At 36.6% G+C, this 25,141-nt stretch overlaps 1 protein-coding gene and 1 pseudogene across 2 annotated transcripts in view; both read left to right on the top strand.

Moving 5' to 3' along the window:
• Positions 1-25,141, top strand: part of Stard9 (StAR related lipid transfer domain containing 9) — a 132,247-nt gene that overhangs the window by 56,096 nt on the left and 51,010 nt on the right. For both annotated transcript variants that reach the window (XM_077800225.1, XM_026392655.2), the window contains exons 4-10: positions 868-984; positions 2,163-2,195; positions 2,283-2,344; positions 5,489-5,601; positions 16,404-16,473; positions 17,299-17,371; positions 23,472-23,539. In XM_077800225.1, the coding sequence (XP_077656351.1) occupies positions 868-984; positions 2,163-2,195; positions 2,283-2,344; positions 5,489-5,601; positions 16,404-16,473; positions 17,299-17,371; positions 23,472-23,539 (536 nt within the window). The remainder of the gene's footprint in view (positions 1-867; positions 985-2,162; positions 2,196-2,282; positions 2,345-5,488; positions 5,602-16,403; positions 16,474-17,298; positions 17,372-23,471; positions 23,540-25,141) is intronic.
• Positions 19,339-21,093, top strand: LOC113183524 (cyclin-dependent kinase 2-associated protein 1 pseudogene; annotated as a pseudogene).

The following is a 25,141-nucleotide window of genomic DNA, read 5'->3' on the forward strand; positions in this document are numbered from 1 at the left end:
CCTAATTTCTGAGCTTACCTGATCCTTAGCGTGGTGTCTTTAGATCTGGCACTTACATGTTACTGGGTAATATTTCACTGTAGGTTTATCCACTTAACCATAGTGAACATTTTCTTGTCATGAGAGGAAAAAAAAATTATTTTGCCAGCATGTCTTTACTCTTTTTCTAGACTCTTTGCCTTAAGACTAGGGATCATGGTCTGGCGTGATGTCATATACCTGTAATCTCAGCAACTTGGGAGGCTGAGACAGGAGAATCATAAGTTCAAGGGCAGCCTCAGCAATTAAGCAAGGGCCTAAGCACCTTAGAGAAATCCTGTCTCAAAATAAAAAATAAAAAATGGTGGTTGGTGTTGTAGCTCAGTGGTAGAGAGCTTGCCTAGCACATGTGAGGCACTGAGTTCAGTCCTCAGCATCATATAAAAATAAATGAAATAATGGTATTGTGTCCATCTACAACTAAATTTTTTTTTTTAATTAAAAAAGGGCTGAGTGGGCTGGGACTATGGCTCAGTGGTAGCACACTTGCCTGGCATGTGTGAGGTACTGGGTTCAATTCTCAGCACCACATATCAATAAATAAAATAAAGATCTATCAACAACTAAGGAAAAAAAAAGTTCTGGGAATTGCTCAGTGATAAAGCACCCCTGGGTTAAATCCCTAGTACAAAATAAATAAATATATTTAAATGATCGACTGCATTTTCCTTAGCCATCTTTATTCTGAAGCTGAATTTATTCTTGTGAAATGTTAGAAATTTATAGTCATGTGTGTTTGAAATATTTTATAAATTTTTAGATTAAAAATAATTTTAAATCTGCTATGGGTAGAAGGATCAGTGACATGGTCTGCTTTTGTTGTCACAGGTGTTTCAAGACTTGGGGACTGAAGTACTCTCTGGAGCTGCCAGAGGCTACAACATATGCCTTTTTGCCTATGGGCAGACAGGCTCTGGGAAGACTTATACCATGCTGGGGACCCCAGTAAGTATTATTACTACAATGATGTTTCTAATGTCACAACAAGCCTGAATCTTGTGTTCTTGCCACTGTGAGATAGAATGTGGTTTTCATTGCCAGTCAGCTTTAACAAAATTTAATGAACCTTCTTCTATACTAAGAATGGATTTTTCATCACTTTAATTGAAAGGTAAACTTTGATTAGCCTGCTTGTTCAATCCTGAAGAACCTTAGGATTTTACAACTCCCTTTGACAAAGATGTCCTTGTCAGTTCTACTGAATTTGTCATATTATTTCTAAGTTCATCGCTTGAAGCCTTATATCACTCTGTGTCAGTAAGACCTAAACTGAATCTTCAGTGCTGACTAGAACTGTGCAGAGATGAGATTACTATGGCCACTCTAAAAGGTTACCAGTGTTATATCTGTGTATTAGAAGGAAGCAGGAAAACTAGCTTCTAAACTGGGGGCTTTAAAAAATATGTAGGTTTTAATGAGCACTTTGCTTTATCTACAGCAATTCAGAAGGGCAGCATTCCCTAAGAATACCTCTGTTTTAGAAGTATCCCAGGGAGATGAACTGGTGGAAAGGGTGACAGATAAGATCATCCAGGGACATTATCTGAGACATTATTCCTCCTGAAAGATTATCCTGCTGCTTCAGCCCTGATTCATCACTTATTTTGTCTGTGTCTAGTGTGTTTTCATATATTTGAAATTAAAAGAAGAAATTGCCCACTAAACCAAGGGGTATAAAGCCCTTAACCTGAATATAAGATGGAGAAAGATTATGCCTCTCTTTAGATTTAGGTATATGTTCTGGACACCCCGGTTCTCTAGTCTTCCTGTATGTAGGGATAGGAGGTAGGGGGATCTAGGAAGGACCACATTAGTAAAATGAGTTTATGCAAGAAAGACGTAATCTTTCTTGCATGAAACACATATCTAAGTTTGCCAGCTTCTCCTTTTCTTCTTTCTTATGGTAGTAATCTGACTCCCTCAGTGCATTCCTCCCATGGGTCTCTTGATGGCAGGGATACATAAGTCTTCTATGTACTTCTAGTGAAACTGCCTAAAGTGAAAAGGCTAACACAAAGATCCCATGTACCCATCATCCATGCTGAGTTGGTTTCTGGGGTATTGAGTCATAGAGATCATTGCCTAGAATAACCAATAATTCTTCCCTTTCTTCTGTTCTTTAGGCCTCTGTTGGGCTTACACCACGGATATGTGAGGTACGGACTCTTTTAACTGGATCCTTTCAAAGTAGGTCTCTTTTGTCTAATCCTTTCAGTGAAATCCCAACCCTGTGGTTTGTGCAGGGTCTCTTCATCAAGGAAGAAGACTCTGCCTCATTGCCTTCCTCCTGTAGGATAAAAATAAGGTAAGAACTTGTCAGGTACCAGGACCTGAAATGTTCCTGCCATTTCAAATTTTGGCATGTTCATCTGTCCTCTCCTTGCTTCCAGAGTTACCAGAGGGATGCAGAGAAGCCACAGAAGACACATCTTATAGAACAGGGAGATGAGAAACAATTAGGTTCTCAGGTTACAGAAAACTTAATTCCTTATCCTTGGACTTAATAAGCAGATGTCTCCTTATGTGGCCCACCTTACCCTGGCTAATTCTTTCCTTCGTGTCCAAAGCTTAATACTAGATTTTTGGGTTTCTTTTTCCTATCCTTTCCTGGGTGGTTTTATAGGGAAATGGTTCTCAAACTCTAGTTCCCAGACTAAGACCATCTTTTCTAAGATAAAATTTTAACTAATATGAAGTGAAATGTTGACATAAGGTTACCAGTTTCTATTTAAGTTTTATTTAAGTTTGTTTCCTTCCTTCATTTCTTTCTTCCATGTTCAATGTCCTTTCTAAAAATATTAAGATGTAATTCACCTACCATAAAATGCCTGTAGTACAAAATTTTGAAGTATATAGTTTGATTTTTATAATATTTCCAAGACTATACAAGCATTACCACTGATTCTAGAACATTTCCATCACCCCCAAAAGAACAAATATTCGTTCTTAAAAATTAAGTGATTGTGAATGTTATTTCTTAAAATTTTGAGTGAATAAAATAAAAATATACAAATCTTTAGGTGGGAATATATGTATGTATACACACATACATATACATATTTTACTATCTATAACATCTGGGAACAGCTATGCCAAGGGGGAGGGCAGGGTTGTAATTCAGTGGTAGAGCACTTACTTAGCAAGCGTGAGGCACTGGGTTCAATCCCAAGCACCACATAAAAATAAACAAATAAGGGGCTGGATTTGTGGCTCAGCGGTAGAGCGCTTGCCTAGCACGTGCGAGGCCCTGGGTTCCATCCTCAGCACCACATAAAAATAAAATAAAAGTATTGTGTCAACTACAACTAAAAAAATATATTTTTTATTAGTTGTTCAAAACATTACATAGCTCTTGACATATCATATTTTATACATTTTATTCAAGTGGGTTATGAACTCCCATTTTTCCCCCATATACAGATTGCAGAATCATATCGGTTACACATCCACATTTTTACATATTGCCACACTAGTGTCTGTTGTATTCTGCTGTCTTTCCTATCCTCTACTATCCCCTCTCCCCTCCCCTCCCCTCCCATCTTCTCTCTCTATCCCATCTACTGTACTTCATTTCTCTCCCTTGTTTTTTTCCCCCTTTCCCTTCATCTTCTCTTATATGTAATTTTGTATAACGATGAGGGTCTCCTTCCATTTCCATGCAATTTCCCTTCTCTCTCCCTTTCCCTCCCACCTCTCGTCCCTGTTTAATGTTAATCTTCTTCTCATGCTCTTCCTCCCTGCTCTGTTCTTAGTTGCTCTCCTTGTATCAAAGATGACATTTGGCATTTGTTTTCTAGGGATTGGCTAGCTTCACTAAGCATAATCTGCTCTAGTGCCATCCATTTCCCTGCAAATGCCATGATTTTGTCATTTTTTAGTGCTGAGTAGTACTCCGTTGTGTATAAATGCCACATTTTTTTTATCCATTCATCTATTGAAGGGCATCTAGGTTGGTTCCACAGTCTAGCTATTGTGAATTGTGCTGCCATGAACATCGATGTAGCAGTATCCCTATAGTACGCTCTTTTAAGGTCTTTAGGGAATAGTCCAAGAAGGGGAATAGCTGGGTCAAATGGTGGTTCCATTCCCAGCTTTCCAAGGAATCTCCATACTGCTTTCCAAATTGGCTGTACCAATTTGCAGTCCCACCATAAAAAAAATATATTTATAAAATAAAATAAAGATATTATGTCCATGTACAACATATATGTGTGTGTGTGTGTTAATGAATGAATGAGAGAGAGAGAGAGAGAGAGAGAGAGAGAGAGAGAGAGAGAGAGAGAGACAACTAGGATTACTATGTTTAGATAAGAGAATGTTAAGGAGAAAAAAATGTATGGGACAAGTGTGAATATAGTTTAGCTTTGACCTGGAGCCTCTTTTTCTGACTTCTAACTTCACAGGCAAACATATGTGTTCTGATGAGGAAGATCTTTCTGTGAGAAGTCTACTTTCTTGTTTCATAAAATCTCTACTGTTTTTTTTTCTTTTTAGTTTTCCTTTGGTGCTGGAGATTGAACCCAGCAGCACTTTACCATTGAGCTACATCCCCAGCCCTTTTTATTTTTTATTTTGATTCAGGATGTCACTGAGTTGCCTAGACTGGCCTGAAATTTTTGATCCTCCTGTTGCAGCCCCCCAGGTTGCTGTGATTATAGACATGTGCCACTGTAACCAGCTCTTTACTGATTTTTTTTTTTAGAGAGAGTGAGAGAGGAGAGAGAGAGAGAGAGAGAGAGAGAGAGAGAGAATTTTTAATATTTATTTTTTAGTTCTCGGCGGACACAACATCTTTGTTGGTATGTGGTGCTGAGGATCGAACCCGGGCCGCACGCATGCCAGGCGAGCGCGCTACCGCTGAGCCACATCTCCAGCCCCCACTGATTTTAATTAAGAATTATAACTGCTTTTTTAAAGAAGGAATAAAATGTCAGTGGATAAGATAGAGCATAACTTACATACAATTCCAGTGTATAAAACAGATGAGAAATGCCCTATTTAAAGCAGGGATAGAGACTGGAACCCTTATTAATTAGTTTCCCTCACTGCTCAGCAATGGCCCCTGAGATGCCTTCACAGAACAATAGAGGGTCCTGTTTGAAAATCACTCAAGAAACATAATCTATAGACTATGTGCCATGGAGGCCTGATCAGGGCACAGCTGGTGGCCACATACTATGGCCAAAAATCATGTTGAAATAGTCCCTCAAGGGCTAATCTCAAATAAGCACTGTATTATAAACCTGAAACCATGAAGTGATAAAAGCCATTGCTTACAATTCTTTTGTAAACAAGTAGAAAGACACATAAGGGGAGTCCTGGCTTGGTCAAAGACTTAGATTGTCAGAGATAGAAGCTGGAAAAGGAACCTGGAACCTTCAGATTCTTGGATTAGTATTTTTCCTTCTTTTTTTTCAAAGTCTAATTGTGTTGCCTTTCTGTCCTTTAGTTTCCTGGAAATCTATAATGAACGGGTACGGGATCTATTGAAGCAATCTAATCAAAAGAAGTCCTATACCCTGCGGGTCAGGGAGCATCCAGAGATGGGCCCCTATGTGGAAGGTAAGCTTTTGTGGTCCCGGAAATCTGAGATCAAACTGAAGTCTTAGGAGGCTGTTCAAGTGTTCACTAATTCATTCAATATATGTATAATAAAAATTTACTTTAGGGGCTGGGGCTGTGGCTCAGTGGTAGAATGCTTGCCTGGCACACATGAAGCACTGGGCTCAATCCTCAGCACCACATAAAAGTAAAATAAAGGTATTGTGTCCACCTACAACTAAAAAAATACATATTAAAAACATTTACTTGGGGCTGGGATTGTGGCTTAGTGGTAGAGCACTTGCCTGACATGTGTGAGGCACTGAATTAGATTCTCAGCACCACATACAAATAAAAAATAAATAAAATAAAGATCTATCAACAACTAAAAAAATATTTAAAAAATTTACTTCATGCTAGTTGCTGTACTAGACACTGGATATATAATGATAAATAGAAACGACATGGTCCTAACTGTAGCAGATGGAGGGAGCAAAAAAAAAAATTATACAATAAAATGTCGAAAAAAGAAGAGACATGGTTCTGCCCTCACAGGTAAGCTTAAAATTTAGTAGAAGGGAGTCAGAAAATATAAGAAGATGTAGTGATGAAAAAAACCTTGGGGAGGTATAGATGACCCACCTATATGAGTGGTCTGTAAAAACTTCTCTGAGGAGATAACACTGAAGCTGAGACCTGAAGGGAACATAGGAGCTAGCCCCATGAAGAACCATGTCATGAGGGGAGGTGTGTTTCTGTTAGGGAGAGCATTATGACCTACAGTCCTATGAGGCCACTTGATATTTTCAAGGAGGACCGAGTGGCTAAAGCATGGTGAATGAGGAGAAAGGGCTCTGGTTGGGTCTACAGGTACCAGATCTGATAGAGCCTTGACTAGTTCCTGGACCAGCCAGTCTCCTTTCCAGAGTACTTTCTCTTCCGTTGGTGAAGATTCTTGGGAGGATGGGAAAGATGGGTAGATGTTGGACATGAATCAGGGTCTGGTGTGCTTCCTTATCAAGCCCTGATGTTTAGTACCATATGTCTTATTTCCTTAGGCCAGGTCCTCCTAATAAGTAGGAACATTTAGGTTCTTTAGTGGAGGAAATTGTTACCCTTTAGGATGTGTATAAGAATAAACATATAAATGTTAAGTTTCTATTCTCATAATAGTATGCTAATTTTCCTGATAAGGAAAGGAACATGAAAGATCAATGGCCATCTCTTCTGATCAGGCATAGCCAATAGATGACCAAGTAGGCATGCCAGTCACTGATTCTGTGTCTATCTTTTCTTGAATGTCCCATCATAAATGCAGCTGGAAACAACAAAAACATTTACTTTGCTAAGAGCCACTTTTAGTTTCCACTGTGAAAAACTTCTGTGTAAAATTTTACATAAGTTTTTATGTAAAGCAGTACTTTTCAAGGCAAATCATGAGCTGATACAGTAATGTCACAATGTCTCATCTCAAAATATCCTTTTATTTTCTAGTGGGAGGGAGGAACCAGAGGAAACCTCAGATAAAGTACAAATGTCCTTGTACAAAAGACAACTATGTAAAAAGTTAAGAGACATTCCTAAAGTTACACTGCAAGTTGGGGCAAGATTGGAACTGGGAACCTTGTCTAGGACTGGAATATAGGAATGGGACTGTATATTGAGAACCTAGCAGGAGATCTAGGATCATAGATTCTTTGATTGGCATAGTTCCTACAACACAGAGAACATATGAACTCATATAAAGTCATAGAGCTTGAGTCATATATCCAAAGTCAATGACAGGATCTAGACTAAAATCTCAGGGCTCCTGATGCAGAGCACATGGCTCTTTTGAGAATACTTCATGAAGTGAACCCTTGGGGAGGGAAGGATTTGGGGTAGAAATTAAGTTCTCCAGCAGCAAAGAATCTTAAGTCTTTTAAGTTACAGGTTCTCTTAAAGTCATCAGGACTTTCTCAAACCATTACAAATAGATGAACATTTCTGCTTATTTTTGGGGTGGTGGGGGAAGGGTCCTGGAATTTGAACCCAAGGGTACTTTACCATTGAACTACATCCTTAGCCCTTTTTATTTTTTATTTTGAGAAAGCATCTTACAAAGTTGCTTGGGACCTCACTGAATTTGCTGAGGCTATCCTTGAACTTGTGATCCTCCTGCCTCAGGCTCCTGAGTTGCTGGGATAACAGGCATGTGCCACCATGCCGGGCTATTTCTGCTACTTAGTGAAGGAATCCATGAGCTCAAAAATAACACAGAACCAGCCTTGGAAGCTGGGGCTTCCAAATGAGTAGTCACAATGAACTTTAAAGGCCTTCTTTTTTTAATGAATAAAGAATATTATATATCTCTCAAACTCAGCATTCTGTGAATATGACTCCAAAGTAGAAAAGTGATTGGTGATTTGAAACCACTTCTTCAGGAATTCACTGAGTGCCTACTGGATGCCTATGTTATTCAGAGTGCTATTGGAAGTAAGAATATATAATGTCTTTAAATTGTTGTTCCACTACAGAATTGTAAGGTGGAACTTAATAGTTGCCCAAATCCAAAAAAAGGAAAGGGGTAGCCTGTTACTTTTTAATTAAAACTTATTAGGCTGGGCAGTGGTGCATGCCTTCAATCTTAGAGACCCAGGAGACTAAGGAAGGAGGATCAAAAATACAAGGCCAGGGCTGGGGATATAGCTCAGTTGGTAGAGTGCTTGTCTCTCATGCACAAGGCCCTGGGTTAAATCCCCAGCACCGCCCCCCCCACACACAAGTTCAAGGCCAGCCTAGGCAACTTAGTAAGAACCTGTCTCAATTAAAAAAAAAAAAAAATTATTAGGGGCTAGGGCTGGGGCTCAGTGGTAGAGTGCTCGCCTGGCATGTATAAAACACTGGACTCGATCCTTAGCACCACATAAAAATAAATAAATAAAAAATAAAGGTATTGTGTCCATCTACAACTACAAATATTAAAAGAAAAACTTTAAAAAAATTATTAGATAAAAGAGAAAATTGAAATCTGAAATGTACTGGGCCCTGTCCAAAGTCATATAAAGGCTAGTGGGGTATAGTATCTAAAATGATGGCTAAGTGAGACTAAAATAATATATTTTTGCTTTGATGTTTCTTTTAATATAAAGTGAAGGGTATAAAGCCAGGCATGTTGGTGGTAGGTAGTTGGGGCTCTGAAAAAAATGATTTTGTATTTTCTGTGTATACAATCAGAAAAAAACAAAAACACAAAGTCCCCCTTAATTCTTCTGTTTTTTTTTTCTTCTTTTCTGCACTAACTAGGACTAGTTCACTATTAAATAAAAGTTATAATAATATCTAGTTTTGTCCTCAGGGGAAAATTTTGCCATCTAACCATTAACTATAAAATTTGCAATAATAGTTGTTTTTTATTTGTGTTTTGCAGTGCTGAGGATTATATCCAGGGTTTTTTGCATGCTAGGCAAGAAAATAGTGGTCATTTTAAATAGATATTCTTATCACTTTCTTTAAAAGTGATAAAGGACCAGTTTTTTATTACTTTAAAAAAATTTTAATATTAATATTTTTTTGCAGGGCTGGAAATCAAACCCAGGGCCTTGTGCATCAGAGGCAAGTGCTCTACCACTGAGCTGCACCCCACCCCCCACAGAATAGATCAGTTTAAAAAAAATAAAACAATCCTTGTTATATCAGTACTTTATAAAATAAAGGTGAATTATTAGAAAAATTTAAAGAAGATATCTTGGTTATAGGCTTTGATTTATCTTTATTTATCTCTTTAAAACAAAACAAAACAAAAAAATAATTACAATACAACCAATGGAATCAGGAAAATTAACTTTTTTTAATTAAAAAAAATTTCAAGTAATAGTTATTGAATATCTATGCTATGATTACATTATTTTTTTAAAAGAAAGAGTGAGAGAGGAGAGAGAGAGATAGAGAGAGAGAATTTTTAATATTTATTTTTTAGTTCTCGGCGGACACAACATCTTTGTTGGTATGTGGTGCTGAGGATCGAACCCAGGCCGCACGCATGCCAGGCGAGCGCGCTACCGCTTGAGCCACATCCCCAGCCCGTACATTATTTTTTATTTGTTCTAATTGGTTATACATGACAATAGAATACACTTTGAAACATCATACATTTATGAAGTGTAATTTCTCATTCTTTGGGTTGTACATGATGTAGAATCACACTGGTCATGTAATTATACATGTTCATAGGGTAATAATGTCAGATTCATATTACCATCCTTCTTACCCCCATACCTCTTCACTCCCCTCTACTTAATCCAGAGTAACTCCATTCTTTCCTAGCGCCCCTGCCTTATCACCTATCAGAGAAAACATTCAGCCTTTGGTTTTTTGGAATTAATTCATTTCACTTAGTATGTTATTCTCCAGCTCCATGCATTTACTGGCAAATGCCATCATTTCATTCTTCTTTAAGCAATATTCCATTGTGTATATATACCACATTTTCTTTGTCCATTCATCTACTGAAGGACACCTAGGTTGGTTCCATAGTTTAGCTATTGTGAATTGAGCTGCTATAATCATTGATGTAGCTGTAGTATGCTGATTTTAAGTCCTTTGGTTATAAACCAAGGAGTGGGATAGCTGGGTCAAAATGGTGGTTTTATTCCAAGTTTTCTGAAGAATCTCCATACTGCTTTACAGATTGGTTGCCCCAATTTGCAGTATCACTAGCAATGTACAAGTGTACCTTTCCCCCGCACATTCTTACCAACATTTATTGTTGCTTGTATTCTTTTTTTAAAATTTATTTTAATTACATATTATGACAGCAGAATGTATTTTGATTCATTGTACACAATTGCAACACAGCTTTTCATTTCTCTGGTAGTACAAGATGTAGCGTCGCACCATATGTGCAATCATACATGTGCCTAGGGTAATAATGTCCATCTCATTCCACCATCTTTCCTGACCCCATACTCCCTCCCCATATCTCCCTTCCCTTCGCCCAAAGTTCCTTAATTTTTCCCATGCCCCCACCCCATTATGGATCAGCATCAACTTATCAGAACATTTGGCCTTTGGTTTTTTGGGGATTGGCTTACTTCACTTAGAATGATATTCTCCAACTCCATACATTTACCTGAAAATGCCATAATTTTATTCTCTTTTAATGCTGAGTAATATTCCATTGTGTATATATACCACAGTTTCTTTATCTAGTCATCTATCAAAGGGCATCTAGGTTGGTTCCATAGCTTAGCTACTGTGAATTGAGTTGCTACAAACATTGATGTGGCTGCGTTACTATAGTATGCTGTAAGTCCTTTGGAGTTTAGACCAAGGAGTGGGATAGCTGGGCCAAATAGTGGTTCCATTCCAAGTTTGCTAAGGAATCCTTATACTGTTTTCCATATTTTTTTGGTTGAACAAATTTGCAGTCCCACCAGCAATGTATGAGTGTGCCTTTCCCCCCACATCCTCACCAACACTTATTGTTGTCTGTATTCTTGATAACTGCCACTCTGACTGGTGTGAGATGAGATTTTAGAGTAGTTTTTATTTGCATTTCTCTAATTACTAGAGATGTTGAACATTTTTTCATATATTTGTTGACCATTCATGTTTCTTCTTTTGTGAGGTGTCTGTTCAGTTCCTTTGTCCACTTATTGATTGGGTTATTTGTTTGTTTTTTTTGTTTGTTTGTTTGGTGTTTTTTGAGTTCTTTATATATCCTGGAGATTAATGCTCTATCTGAGGTATAGGTAGCAAGAATTTTCTCCAGATCTGTGGACTCTCTCTTCATGTTCTTGATTGTTTCCTTTGCTGTGAAGAAGCTTTTAGTTTGAATCCATCCTATTTATTGATTCTTGATTTTGTTTCTTGCGCTTTACGAGTCTTGTTAAGGAAGTCAGATCCTAGGCCACATGGTGAAGATTTGGGCCTTTTTCTCCTGTTAGGCACAGGGTCTCTATTCTAGTGCCTAAGTGTTTGATCCACTTGAATTGAGTTTCATGCAGGGTGAGAGAGAGGGGTTTAATTTCATTTTGTTACATGTGATTTCCAATTTTCTTAGCACCATTTTTTGAAGAGGCTATCTTTTCTCCAGTGAATGTTTTTGACACTTTTGTCTAGTATGAGATAACTGTATTTTTTTAAAGTATTTTGGATTGTAGATGGACACAATACTTTTATTTACTTATTTTTATGTTGTGCTGAGGATCAAACCCAGTGCCTTACATGTGCTAGGCAAGCGCTCTACCACTGAGCTACAACACCAGCCCACTTAAAGATTATTCTTGAGGCTGAAAGAGATCCCAGATAGAAGTTAGGAGATTTAAAAAAAAAATTAAAGAGCCAAGTGGGCACAGTGGTGCAAACCTATAATTCCAGTAGCTCAGGTGGCTGACCCAGGAGGATTGCAAATTCAAGGCCAGCCTCAACAGCTTAGTGAGGCCCTAAGCAACTTAGTGAGATCCTTAAGAGGAGAAGAAGGAAGGAGAGGAGGAGGAAGAGAAGGAAGGAGAGGAGGAGGAAGAGGAGGAAGAGAAGGAAGAAGAGGAGGAAGTGGAAGAGAGAAGGAGAAAGATTAAAAGGAAGAAGAAGAGGAAGAAGAATCCTTAATAATGATAAAAGGGTTCAGGGGCTGGGTATGTAGTTCAATGATAGAGTACTTGTCTACCATGCATGAGGCCCTGGGTTTGATCTCCTGCACTATGAAGGGGGGAAAAAAGTGTGTGTGTAGGTGCTCAATTCATAAGAAAATTTAACAGTTCTACTTTTGTATGCATATAATAATAAAGTCTCAAAATACATAAAACAAAAACTGACAGTTAAAAAGAATAAAAGCATCCATAATCATAATAGAAAATTTTAACTTGCCTTTCTTAGTATTTGTTAAAATAGGCAGAAAAAATTCAATAGCATTATAAAAAAATTTGAACTACATGAACATTGTGCCCAATAACTATATAGTTATATATTACACACTATTTTTACACACAGGTGGAAAACTTTTAAAAATTAACCAATATACTAGACCACAAATCAAATTGATGATTTGTGTGTGTGTAGGGGTACTAAAGACTGAACTCAGGGAGGGGTGCACTACCACTGAGCTATATCCTCAACTGTTTTTATTTTTTACTTTGAGTCAGGGTCTTGTTAGGTTGCTTAGGGCCTTGCTTAATTGCTGAGGGTGACATCAAACTTGTGAATCTTCTGCCCCAATCTCTCGAGTTGTTGGGATTATAGGCATATATCATCTTGCCAGGCTCAGAATGTATTTTTTAAATAAAATCATATGGAGCATAGTCTCTGAACTCAATACTATTAAACTACATAACCATAACAACTAGAAAATTCTCAAATTCTTGAAAATTAAGAAACATTTCTAAATAACACATGGGTCAAAAAAGAAATCATAATGGAAATTACATAAATTTTAAACTGAATAATGATGAAACTACTAGGTATTCAAACAGGTACAATATAGCTAGTACATGCTTATAGAAAAATGTCTAGCTGTAAAGAAACATCAGAAAAGTGGAAAGGATAAAAAAAAAAAACCCACAAGCTTAGCATTCATTTTACAAAGCTTAAAATTTCAGTGAATTTAGTCAGACGTGTTGGTGCATGCCTGTAATTTCAGCTACTTGGAAGATGGTAAGTTTGAGGCCAGCCAAGGGCAGTTTAGCAAGACTCTATCTCAATAAAGTTAAAAAAAATTTTTTTTAAAGTGGCTTAGGATGTATCTCAGTGATAGAAAGTTTACCTAGCATTCATGAAACCCGGGATTCAATTCCAAATAACTTAATAGATGCACTCACTCAGTAAATTAAACTTAAAGAAAGTAGTAGGAGGAAAATAAAAATATGAACAAAAACTAAAAATAGGAAATAAACATAATAGTGAAAATCTAAAATAGGGATTTAAGATAAAGAGTGAAATATACTCAGTTTTATAGCCTTTTTATAAGTACTGGGTCCCAACCCAAGGAAGGACTTCTCTTGATAGCCGACATTCTTCCTTGAATGTGTATCTGCTTCCTAAAAGACCTGTGTCTATGCCTTTGTTTGCCTCATGTTGTAATTCTTTTCCATCATGTATACCAAAAACCCCACTGACCTTGGGTTGAAATCCTCCTCCCCTCTGGGAATTCCTCAGACCTTTCTTCAGAGACATCTCATTTCTAATGACAAATCCACAAACCTAAATCAATTTTTTGAAAAGATAGATAAAATCAATACGCCCTTGAAGTGAAAAAAAAAATCTACATTTACTAAAATTGCAAGAGGATATTATACTTTATGCAGTTTTTAAAAAAAATTATAAGACTGTGCCTGCATGCCCAACTTGACTATTATTTTTGCTGATTGCATTTATGCTACCAGATCTACTTATGTGTCTGGTTTGATATAATTTCTTTGCTAGATAGTATTTGCAAAATTGTTAATAGAATAATTTAGAAGTCTAGAACAATGATGTCTTCCATTACAGAAAACTTATATTTATTTATAATAGGTTTCTGTGCACACTAGTGGTTGAGATCACCTCAGTTTAGTTTAAGGACTGAAAATGTTCAAAGCTTAGAAGCAGTCCTTTAAAAGGATATTTACTTCTAATTCAACCTATTCTTGTGTTATGGTCCTTTGTTTTTTCTTTCAAAGTGGGGGATCCACTTTGGGTGGGCTCTGGACTCTAATCCTAATCTGCCTGTTTATCTAAATGGGCTAAACCACTTCCCCTGAAGATTTGGAAAATGTCCCTAAGGGTGTGATAAGCATCCCCAAATGTTGACTTTATTTCTGTTTCCATCTTCCCCCCAGTATACAGCCTGAAAATTTTTCACTAACTGGTCACCCCCCTCTGCACCTTTAAGCAGATGTCTTTATTTTATTTTTATCTTATTTTTTTAAAGAGAGAGTGAGAGAGGGGGGAGAGAGAGAGAGAGAGAGAGAGAGAGAGAGAGAGAGAGAGAGAATGAATTATTTTTTAATATTTATTTTTTAGTTCTCGGCAGACACAACATCTTTGTTGGTATGTGGTGCTGAGGATCGAACCTGGGCCGCACGTATGCCAGGCGAGCACGCTACTGCTTGAGCCACATCCCCAGCCCTGTCTTTATTTTTTATACAGCTTTTTCTAGAAGTCTTTAGTAGTCTGTATTATCTAATTTGCCATTATCAAAAGTAGAATGTCTCCTTACTGTTAAAAATTGTAAACTCTTATCATGAAAAATTTTGAATATATGCAGAGTTAGACACTCTTCACACTTGTATAATGAACCCCATGTGCTTGTTATTCAGTCATAATACCATTAACTCTTGGCGGCTCCTGACTTATCTACATTCCCATTCACTTCCATCATCCTTTATTATTTTTAGGCACATTCCAGATGTCACATCAGTCTAACTATAAACATTTTAGTATGTAATGCTGAAAGATAAGGCCTGTTTTTTAAAAAATATAACCACAAAACTATTATCACATTGAAATATGGAGAATTCCTTAATATAGTAAATCCAGTTCCCATTTAAATTACTTTGTTAATTTTTGGTGTAACTATATTTAGTAGCAGGCCTATGAAGTTATTTTGCTCAGAAATTGTAATACAGAATATAGAGATTCTCTAGAAGGGTTGTAAAAAGGCCCTTTGTGACTTGGTCAATACCAGCCATAAAGATGTATTTACATACTTTAGGTTTCTTTTCACCTGTGTAAAGCCTACCCATTCTATAGTGGCTCAATTCAGTGGAGCTTTCCCTGAACAGTGCTCTGATTTCCTTAGTGTTTAGTTTATTTCTGTGGCACTTGTCTGTACTCTCTTGTGTAAACAATAAATCTCCTCATGATTGTAAACTGCAGAGGTGTGAAGAATACAAGTGTGTGCATCATATATTTTATGTGCCAAACCATGTCTGCCACCTTGTGGGCATAATAGCATGGGCCCATCTCAGGAATCCTGAGGGTCAAATGAGGTAATATATGAACATTTTGTGTAACTGTTGAACCCGGATGCAAAGAAAAGACCATTGACTCCAATTTTAAATCAAATTAAAGCTAGCTTGTATTTGGGTACACCGAGCTGGCCAGAACTGTCTCTCCTGAAAACCCTGGGCTAGAGATCAGTACCCCAGCTTTCCAGGAACACAATTTTATAGCACAAAAAGTTGCAAAGGGGGTTGTCTTGAGAACTTACAGATAACAGGATTTTGACAAGCATAATACAAAGGCAGATAACAGGTTAATGATTACATGACATGATATTTTAAGGTAGGGTGTAAATTCAGATCCCAACATCAGAATTTATGAGGCACTGCTGAGGTTTCAGAGAGGGTTGTTATCTGGTTAGGGGGAGACAGGATTTATGAGGTGCCACTAAGGTTTTAGAGAGAGTTGTTATCTGTCAGGGAAAACCAGGCATTGGTAAGTTCAGGGCATAGGCAGGAATTCCAAACAAGTTTAGAAATCACAGTAATTTATAGTAAAACAGAAATTAACTTTTCATGACTTTGTGATGAGATGGCTCCCAATCTTAAAATGGAATTAGGCTGGGCTCATCATAATCTGCATAACAAAATTTTAAGAAATTGTTAGCATAGTTGTTACATGAATTCTAAATCATAATCTCTATGAAGGAAAAAACCTATTCAGAGCCCATCACCGTGTATGTAACAGTAGGTTTCCATTAAGTATTTGTTGATTCATTATCTGAATGAAGTTAGTTATTTCCTCATTCTTTTTTATCAAATGATATAAAAAGTGAATGATAAAGTTAAAGACCTACATGAAAAGGTTAAACTTTATCAAAAAATTTATTTTTATTTTTTTTCTCCCCCTCACAAATATGAAAGGTCTGTCTCAACATGTAGTTACCAACTATAAGCAAGTAATTCAACTCTTGGAGGAGGGAATAGCAAACAGGTAACAGGTTTGTTTGTTCCCATCATTCTTTTCACCTCATTCCCCTGCTCTGTGTTCTAGTCCCCTTTGGAGTGCATGACAACACTTACACTGTCTCTGTCTGCAGCTCCCTACTCTACAACCAGGAGAACCTTCTCAGAATAGTAGTGTACCCAGGGGAAGGGGCAATCACTAAGATTTAGTGCTTTTTCTCACTACAAACAAAATGAAGTTTGTCCGGATTTAATAATATTAGGCAGTAAACCCAGAGATTTACTGGTATACTTTTGTTCTAAAATATACCACTTTTACCCTGGGCTGGTGGTTCATGCCTGTAATCCCAGTGGCTCCGGAGGCTGAGGCAGGAGGATCATGAGTTCAAAGATAGCCTCAGCAAAAAGCAAGGTGCTAAGGAACTAACTGAGACCCTGTCTCTAAATAAAATACAAAAGAGGGCTGGGGATGTGGCTCAGTGGTTAAGTGCCCCAGGGTTCAATCCCCAGTAGCAAAAATAAAATAAATAAATGGGTTTGTCTTAGGGGTACTTTTCCAGATTGATTGCACTCTAATATTCCCCTTTTTACTCTGATTTTTGCTTTATCACTTTTTAGAAATGTTTTATTGTCGGTTAATATGAAACTATTCTTCCATTTATTCTCACATATCAGCACCTAGAGTGCTGCTTCTGCCCTCTTTGGACCTTTTTCTAACTGTATTAGACTTCATATGAAGTTTTATGATTCTCATCTGTGATCTTCAGTACTAACATTTCTTGTGTTCCCCATGGATCTTTTAGGGTCCACCATGCGTAAAAATTTCTTATACTGTCTTCTCTTATGAACACAGAATCACAGCAGCCACCCATGTTCACGAGGCCAGCAGCAGATCCCATGCCATCTTCACTATCCACTACACTCAGGTTGGTTACTCCTCAAATTTGGTGAGCTTTCTTCTTTTTCTTGTCCCTTTTGATGGCTTTCTTGCTTTCCTATTTCTTTTCTTTTTCTTCTACCCTTCTACTTATAGATTCTCTGATATGACCTAATAATATAAAGGACCTACACAAGATCTATTAAGCTATACCTTAAAGACATCCTGATATCTTCTACATATATTTTGCTTTTAACATTTTGGAACACTTTCATATCATTTAACCAGTACATGTTTATTTAAAATGAAAATGAGCATTAAAATGGAAAAGTAAAAAATTCACTTCCACTATGATGGGATGAGGAGCTTGACAAATCCTATCCCCAAAAAGCAACTTTAAAGATATATTCTGAAAATAGACTAAAAACATATAACAAATTGAGATGGATTTATTTATTCAAGAAAACTACTGAATTTCAGGTAAAAACAGCACAAATGTATCATGTTTCTGCTTTGAGCTGCTCCCATTCTCACCCCACACCACCAGCTCTATCAATGGGGAAATTCAATAAGGGAAGGGAAGGCAGAAATTTTCTATTACTGATGCTAGAGAGGTTCACTTGATTTTTAACATCATCACTTAAAGTGTAATCTCTGAGGAGAAAGGATCAAGAAGCGTTAGTGACACTCTTAGCCTTAAGTGTGGGTCTATTGCAGGCAAGACACAGACTGGCAGACTCTCTGGGAATTTCATAGGGAATTTTAGGAGATGATACAGCCATAGGGATTGGATAAGATCCTCACATATCCTGGATTCCAAAAGCTGTGTATATACATAGCAGATACTAATTGGGCCACAAAATCCTAACAGAATCTGCACATATGTGCAGAAAAGGCATAAGAGGGCCATGTGGCTAGTGAATGTTATAGTATATTCTCTAATATGTCTAGTATTCAATCAAAAAATAGTAGACATACAAAAGCATAAGAAACTGATCTATGCTTAAGAAAAAAAACAGTAGAAATAAACTCTAAATACTCCAGATGTTGGAATTATCATATAAAGTCTTCAGCAGCTAATATAATTATATTCAAAGAACAGAAACAAACCATGTTCAGAGAACCAAAGGAGAACCTGATGATATGACTCAATGGGAAATCTCAACAAAATGATGGAAATTAATTTTAAACAGAAACTCTGGAGTTGAAATGTTTAATATGGAAATGAAAAATTCATGAGTAGGACTAATGGTAGATTTTAGATGGCAGAGCAATTAGTAAACTTGAAATCAATAGAAATCATTTTTCAGGAGAGAGTAAAAATATTGAAGTAAAAATGAACAGAGCTATACAAATGTATGGGACATCAAATGTTGGAGTATGCATAATGGAAATACCAAAATGAAGAGAGAAAATGGGGAATTTTAAAAAATATTGAAAAATAATGACCCATAACTTACCAAATTTGTTGAAAATTATTAATTTATAGATCTCTGAAGCTCAAGAACTCCAGTTAAAATCAACACAGACATCCACATTTAAATACATCATAATAAAAAAATTGAGAGACAAAGAGGAAATCTTGAAAACAATTAGGACAAAATGACTCATCATATGCAGAAGAACAATTATATGATTGGTGTCTGACTTCTTATTAGAAACGTCATACCTCAGAATTTATAATGCTGATAGAAGATAAAACTGTCAAACAAAAATTCTATTTTCAACCAAAGTCACTTTCAAATATGAAGATGAAGCTAGAAGTGGTAATGCATGCCTGTAATCTCAGCAACTTGGGAGTCTGAGACAGGAGGATTGTAAGTTTGAGGTCAGCCTCAGCAACTAAGCAAGACCTTTCTCAAAATAAAAAATAAAAAAGGATTGGATATATAGTTCAGTAGTAAAGCCCCTTGGGTTCAATCCCTAGTACAAAAAAAAAAAAAAAAAAGCCCAGAAGAAAGAAACCAGAACATCACTCACAGATTGCTAGTTGTTCTACATTATAAGAAAAACTCAATGAAACCTTTTAGGCTGAACAAAGGTGATATAAAAAAGTAACCTAAATCCATAGGAAGTAATGAAATGTTCTGGGAATGACAAATATGTGAGTAAATATAAAAGGCTACATAAATATATGTCATTTCTTCAATATCATTAAAAGAATAAGTTTATATAAAGCAATAATTATAACATTGTATTGTACCCTGTCATGTATACACATTTTCATATATGTACATTGTATATATTGACAGTAATAACACAAGGTGGGATCGAGGGGATGGCAAAAAAGATGCATTGGATCAAAGTTTCTATATTTTATAGAAATTAAGTTAGTGTTTTGAAGATCACATGTCAAGAGCACATTGTCATCTATAGAGCAACCACATGAAAACAGTTAAAAATATAATTTTAAAAATCAACAGAAATTCAAATGGCACACTACAAATACAGTTGACCCTGCATATCCATTGATCAAGTACGTACTTAGGCCTATGATGGTTGTGCTGTACTGAACACGTACAGAATTCCTTTTCATTGTTCCCTGAACAATACAGTATAACAGTTATTTACATAACATTTATATTGTGTAGGTATTGTAAGTAATCTAAAGTTAAGTTAAATTGGAGGATGTTGTATAGGTTCTATGCGAATACTCTGCTGTTTTATATAAGATAAACTTGAGCATCCACAGATTGTTATCCACAGAGGTCCTAGAATCAATTCCCCTGAGGATACTGAAGGACGATTGTACTTACTTAACAGAGAAAAGACAATGAAAGAGTAACCAAAACCAAACTAAAACAAAACAAAAAACCCAACCTAAGATGTATGGAGTATAAATAGAAAAACAACAGATGTGATTCTGAACACATCAGTAATTACATTAGTATGAATATGATTCAAGTTGTCAAGTAGTAAAAGCAAGACCATCTATATGCTATCTACAAAACAAAACAAACAAAAAAATATGCCTTATATTCAAAAATACAGAAAGTAAAAAGACAGGAAAGATATATAATACAAAAAATAACCATAAATGAGCCAGAGTACTACATTAATGTCAAGCAAAAGTATTTTAAGAAAAATACTAAAGACAAAAAAGGACGTTTTGAAAAAAGATTAATATCAAGATATTACAATTATATATGTTTCTAACAACAAAACCCCAAAATATGTGAAGAGAAAAGCTCGAAAAATTGAAAATAGAAATAAATGATTCAGCATCAATACTTCACTTTCAGTAACTGGTACTGAAAGTGACTTGAGCATCCACAGATTGTTATCCACAGACAAAAGTCAGCAAGATATTATAAAATTTGAACATTATCAACCAACATGATTTGACATTTACAGGACACTCCACTTACTATCTGCAGAATACCTTAATGTCAAGCAGTATGTGAACATTCTCAAGGATAAACCAAATATTTCATAAAACAGGCCCGCTGCTGCCCTAAAGCCACTAGAAGTGTCTGCTTGCTTTCCACCAGCCTGACAGCGTCCTCCCAATATTGCCAACTGCTGAGCAACTAGAGGCCACAGACAGGTACCCCAGAACTAGTATGCAGAACTTTTGGCCATCATTGAAGAGCTGAGGAAGGATATAAGACACATTATGCAGGGAGCAATAGTGCCATGGAGAAACTAAAATGAGGTGTTGGTCATGCTCGAGGACTGGTTCGAGAATGTCGTGCTTGCCAGAAACAGAATGGAATGTCAGATCCTAGCCTCCTGGTCAGCTTGGGAGGTTCTCATCTCTCTACAGTATGAGAGGTTACAGCTCATATCCCTTGTTCATATGAAACACTTGTTTTCAAAATGGTAATAGTTTTTAGACTTTTTCTCCCAAAGTTCACTGGGCTCTGAACCTACAGTTTCAAAATATTGGGAAAGATTTCAAAGTTAATTAAGATTTTCATTTTAAGTAGTTAGGAATGACCTAGGTTTGTTGTTGTTGTTGAGTACTTTATGTCACCCAAATTGTTCTTTGTTACTTTTCATAAACTCATTCAATCCCAAAGACTTTATTTTAATGCATCCTGACCACTTCACTTAGCTGGTCAGTGTGCCTGCCATACAGTGTAGATTCTGCTTAATGGCACTTCTTTTTTGCTTATGCATTTGCATGACTTAATGCTTTGAAGTCAATTTTAAAAATGCACAAGTTATAAATACGGAAGAAAGAGCAACCTGCCAAATCTAAGAGGATCCTGAAATTTTTCATACTAAGACTGTATGTGGCCTGTGGTTCTGTGTTTACTGTAAGTTGATCAAAACATCTGGAAGAAAATAACTAAAAACTGCATCTTTGCATGTATTTATTGCTTGATGCTAATAAAGCTTATTTTCATTAAAAAAAAATAATATTTCTGTTCTTTGAAAGACAATGTTAAGAAGGTAAAAAGAAAAGCTACAGGTAGGGAAAACTGACTTGCAAAACATAAATCTGATAAAGAATTGTACCCATGGGCTGCGGATGTGGCTCCAGCGGTAGCGCGATCGCCTGGCATGCGTGTGGTCCGGGTTCAATCCTCAGCACCACATACAAACAAAGATGTTGTGTCCGCCGAAAACTAAAAAATAAATATTAAAAATTCTCTCTCTCTCTCTCTCTCTCTCTCTCTCTCTCTCTCTCTCTCTCTCTCTCTCCTCTCTCTCTCCCACCTCTCTCTCTCTCTTTAAAAAAAAAAAAGAATTGTACCCAGAATACACGAAGATCTCTCTAAACTCAACACACTCAAAGCAATGTGCAAAAAATTTGAGCATTTCTTTCACTAAAGAAAATATACAAGTGGGGATTAAGTACTTTAAAAAACAGTCAATATCATTAATCATTAGAAAAATGAAACTAAAAAAAACTAATGAAATATTACTACCCACTTTTTAACATATCTAAATTGAAGTTTTTTTCCACTGGATATTGGCCAGATGTTTAGAAGCTGGAGTTTTCATATGTTACACTATTGGTAGGAAGATAAAGTGGAACAACTTTGGAAAAAAATTTAGCAATTTCTTAAAAAGTTAAATATATACCTTATTATTTTCCCCAAGATAAAAGAAATCGTATGTCCATTAAAAGACTTCTATACAAATATATATAGCAGCTTTATTTGAAATTACTTAAAATTACAAACACCCAGATGTCTATCAAAAGGAAATGGATAAGTATGGTGTAATCATGCAATGCAATGCTACTCTGCAATAAAAATGAACGGTTGATACATGTCTCAACATAGATGAATCTCAAAATATTGCTGCATGGTAAAAGAAGCCAGAAGTTGCTCATGCTTATAATCCCAGCAACTTGGGAAGCTGAGACAGGAGGATTGAAAATTCAAGACCAGCCTTAGCAACTTAATGAAGTCTTAGGCAACTGAGGCTTGTCTCAAAAAATAAAATAGGCTATGGATGTGGCTTAATGGTTTAGCACCCTGGGGTTCAATTCCTAATACCAAAATATAAAAATAAAAAAGCCAGATTGTTATATACCATTTATTGGAAATATCCTAAAAAGGTTACATTTATATAGAAAGTTCATGGGTCCGGAGATCAACTGCAAAGAGACTTGAGTGAATTTGGGGCTTATTGGAAGTATCTTAAAACTAGATTTCAGTGATGGACTCATAACATTAAAATGTTATTAAACAAAACAAAAAACCCATGTTGAATTAGTGGAGAGAAAAAAGAAAAGTAGTTTTGCTGCCTAGGGCTAGAATACATAGAATTCCTGAGCTGGCAGGTAAATATGTGTGACTAAAGTTAAACAGAGAGAGAAACCTCATCATGGGCCATCCCATCTATTGTAGTTCTCTGATAAGAGTCAGAGCCCCCTGAAGGAGAATGTTTGCCTGGTAAATTGTACTAAAATTCCTGGTGCCTTTGAAAATTATGCTCAGAGAACTTGATGGGAATTTTCCCTGATTACTCTGTGAGACATGCTAGTGATTTTAAGTGATTTTAAGCCTAGAGCTTACTGATTTCATCTATCAGATATTGAGAGCTCTTCTGGTTCAGAGCATATTAGAATACACATTTCTTGAGTGAATTGGATAAAAATCTAAAATATCACCTTGGGGTTGGAGAGTGTCTGAGGCGGAAAAAATGCAAATCATCCCAATTGACAACTTTAAATGTGTTTTCTCCTTTAGGCAATCCTGGAAAACAATCTCCCATCTGAGATTGCTAGCAAGATCAACCTTGTGGACCTAGCAGGCAGGTAATTAAGATTTCTAAGCCAAGGCTAATTATTCCTTTGACAATGATCTTGTTCTTGCCCATTTTACACAGAATAAGTTTGATCTGGTCTCTTTTTACTTATCAGTCATCCTAAGACAATTACAAAAGAAATTCTTGAATGATAGGTTAAAAGTTATGGTGTGTCAGGAGCTGAAAAGTTCCTTTACATTAGGGGTTCTCAGTCTTAACTGCCCATTAAAATCTCTGGTAGGCCTTTTAAAACTCCTAATGCCTGCATCTTAGATCAAATAAGTTGGATTTTTAGTGTGGATGTCGGGGTGTAGGCATCAGTATTTTTTAAACCAGTGTATAGCCAAGATTGAAAATAGCTGCTCTAGGGGTTAGGGTTGTGACTCAGTGATAGAGTGCTTGCCTGGCACACATGAGACACTGGGTTCAATCCTCAGCACCACATAAAAATAAATTAATTAATTAAATTAAGGTTAAAAAAAAGAATGCTTTAGAAAAAAAGAAATTAAGTGTTCTAAGTGATGAACCCAGCCTAATTCCTCTTAAGATTGGGAGCCATCTTGTCACAAAGTCATGAAAAGTTAATTTCTGTTTTACTATTGTTAGACCAGGATGCAAAGAAAAGACCACTGACTCCAATTAAAATCAAATTAAAGTAAGCTTATTATTTCAACTGGCCTGGCTGCCTCTCCCAACAGAAACCGCAGGAATAAGACAGCCCTGCATCTTTCTTGCAGCCCAGCTTTATAGCCCAGAAAGTTACACAAAGGAGGGTTACAGATAACAAAACTCTGACAAGCATAATACAAATGCTAGTTTATATTTTTGCTGGCCCCAACATCAGAATTTATGAAGGTCATTAGAGCCTCAGAGAGGGTCATTATCTGACCAGGGAAGGCCAAGATTTATGAGGCGTCACTAAAGTTTCAGAGAGGGCTGCTATTTGGTCAGGGAAAGCCAGGCATGGGTGAGTTCAAGGCATGGGCAAGCATTCCAAGCAAGTTCAGAATTTGCAGTAATTTATAGTGAAGCCGAAATTAGCTTTTCATGTCTTTGTGGCAAAATGGTTTCCAATTTTAAGAGGGAATCCGGCTGGGTCTATCACTGTAAATTATTGTGATTTCTAAACTTGTTTGGAATTCCTGCCTATGACTTGAACTCACCCATGCCTGGCTTTCCCTGACCAGATAACAACCTTCTCTAAAACCTTAGTGGCACCTCTTAAATCTGGCTCCCCCTGACCAGATAACAACCCTCTCTGAAACCTCAGCAGCGTCTCATAAATTCTGATGTTGGGATCTAAATTTACTCCCTACCTTAAAATATCATACCATGTAGATCATTAACCTGCTATCTATAGCCTTTGTATTATGCTTGTCAAAATCCTGTTATCTGTAAATTCTCAAGACACCCTCCCCACTTTGCAACTTTTTATGCTATAAAACCTTGTTCCTGGAGAGCTGGGTGGCTGATCTCTAGCCTGGCTTAGGGAGAGACAATCCTAGCCAGCTTTCTTTGTGTAAACAATATAAGCTTGCTTTAATTTGATTTAAAATTGGAGTCAGTGGTCTCTTTTTTTGCATCATGGTTCAACACTAAGTGGAGGTAACTG

Source organism: Urocitellus parryii, chromosome 6, assembly GCF_045843805.1.
Source record: "Urocitellus parryii isolate mUroPar1 chromosome 6, mUroPar1.hap1, whole genome shotgun sequence".
Classification (NCBI taxonomy): domain Eukaryota; kingdom Metazoa; phylum Chordata; class Mammalia; order Rodentia; family Sciuridae; genus Urocitellus; species Urocitellus parryii.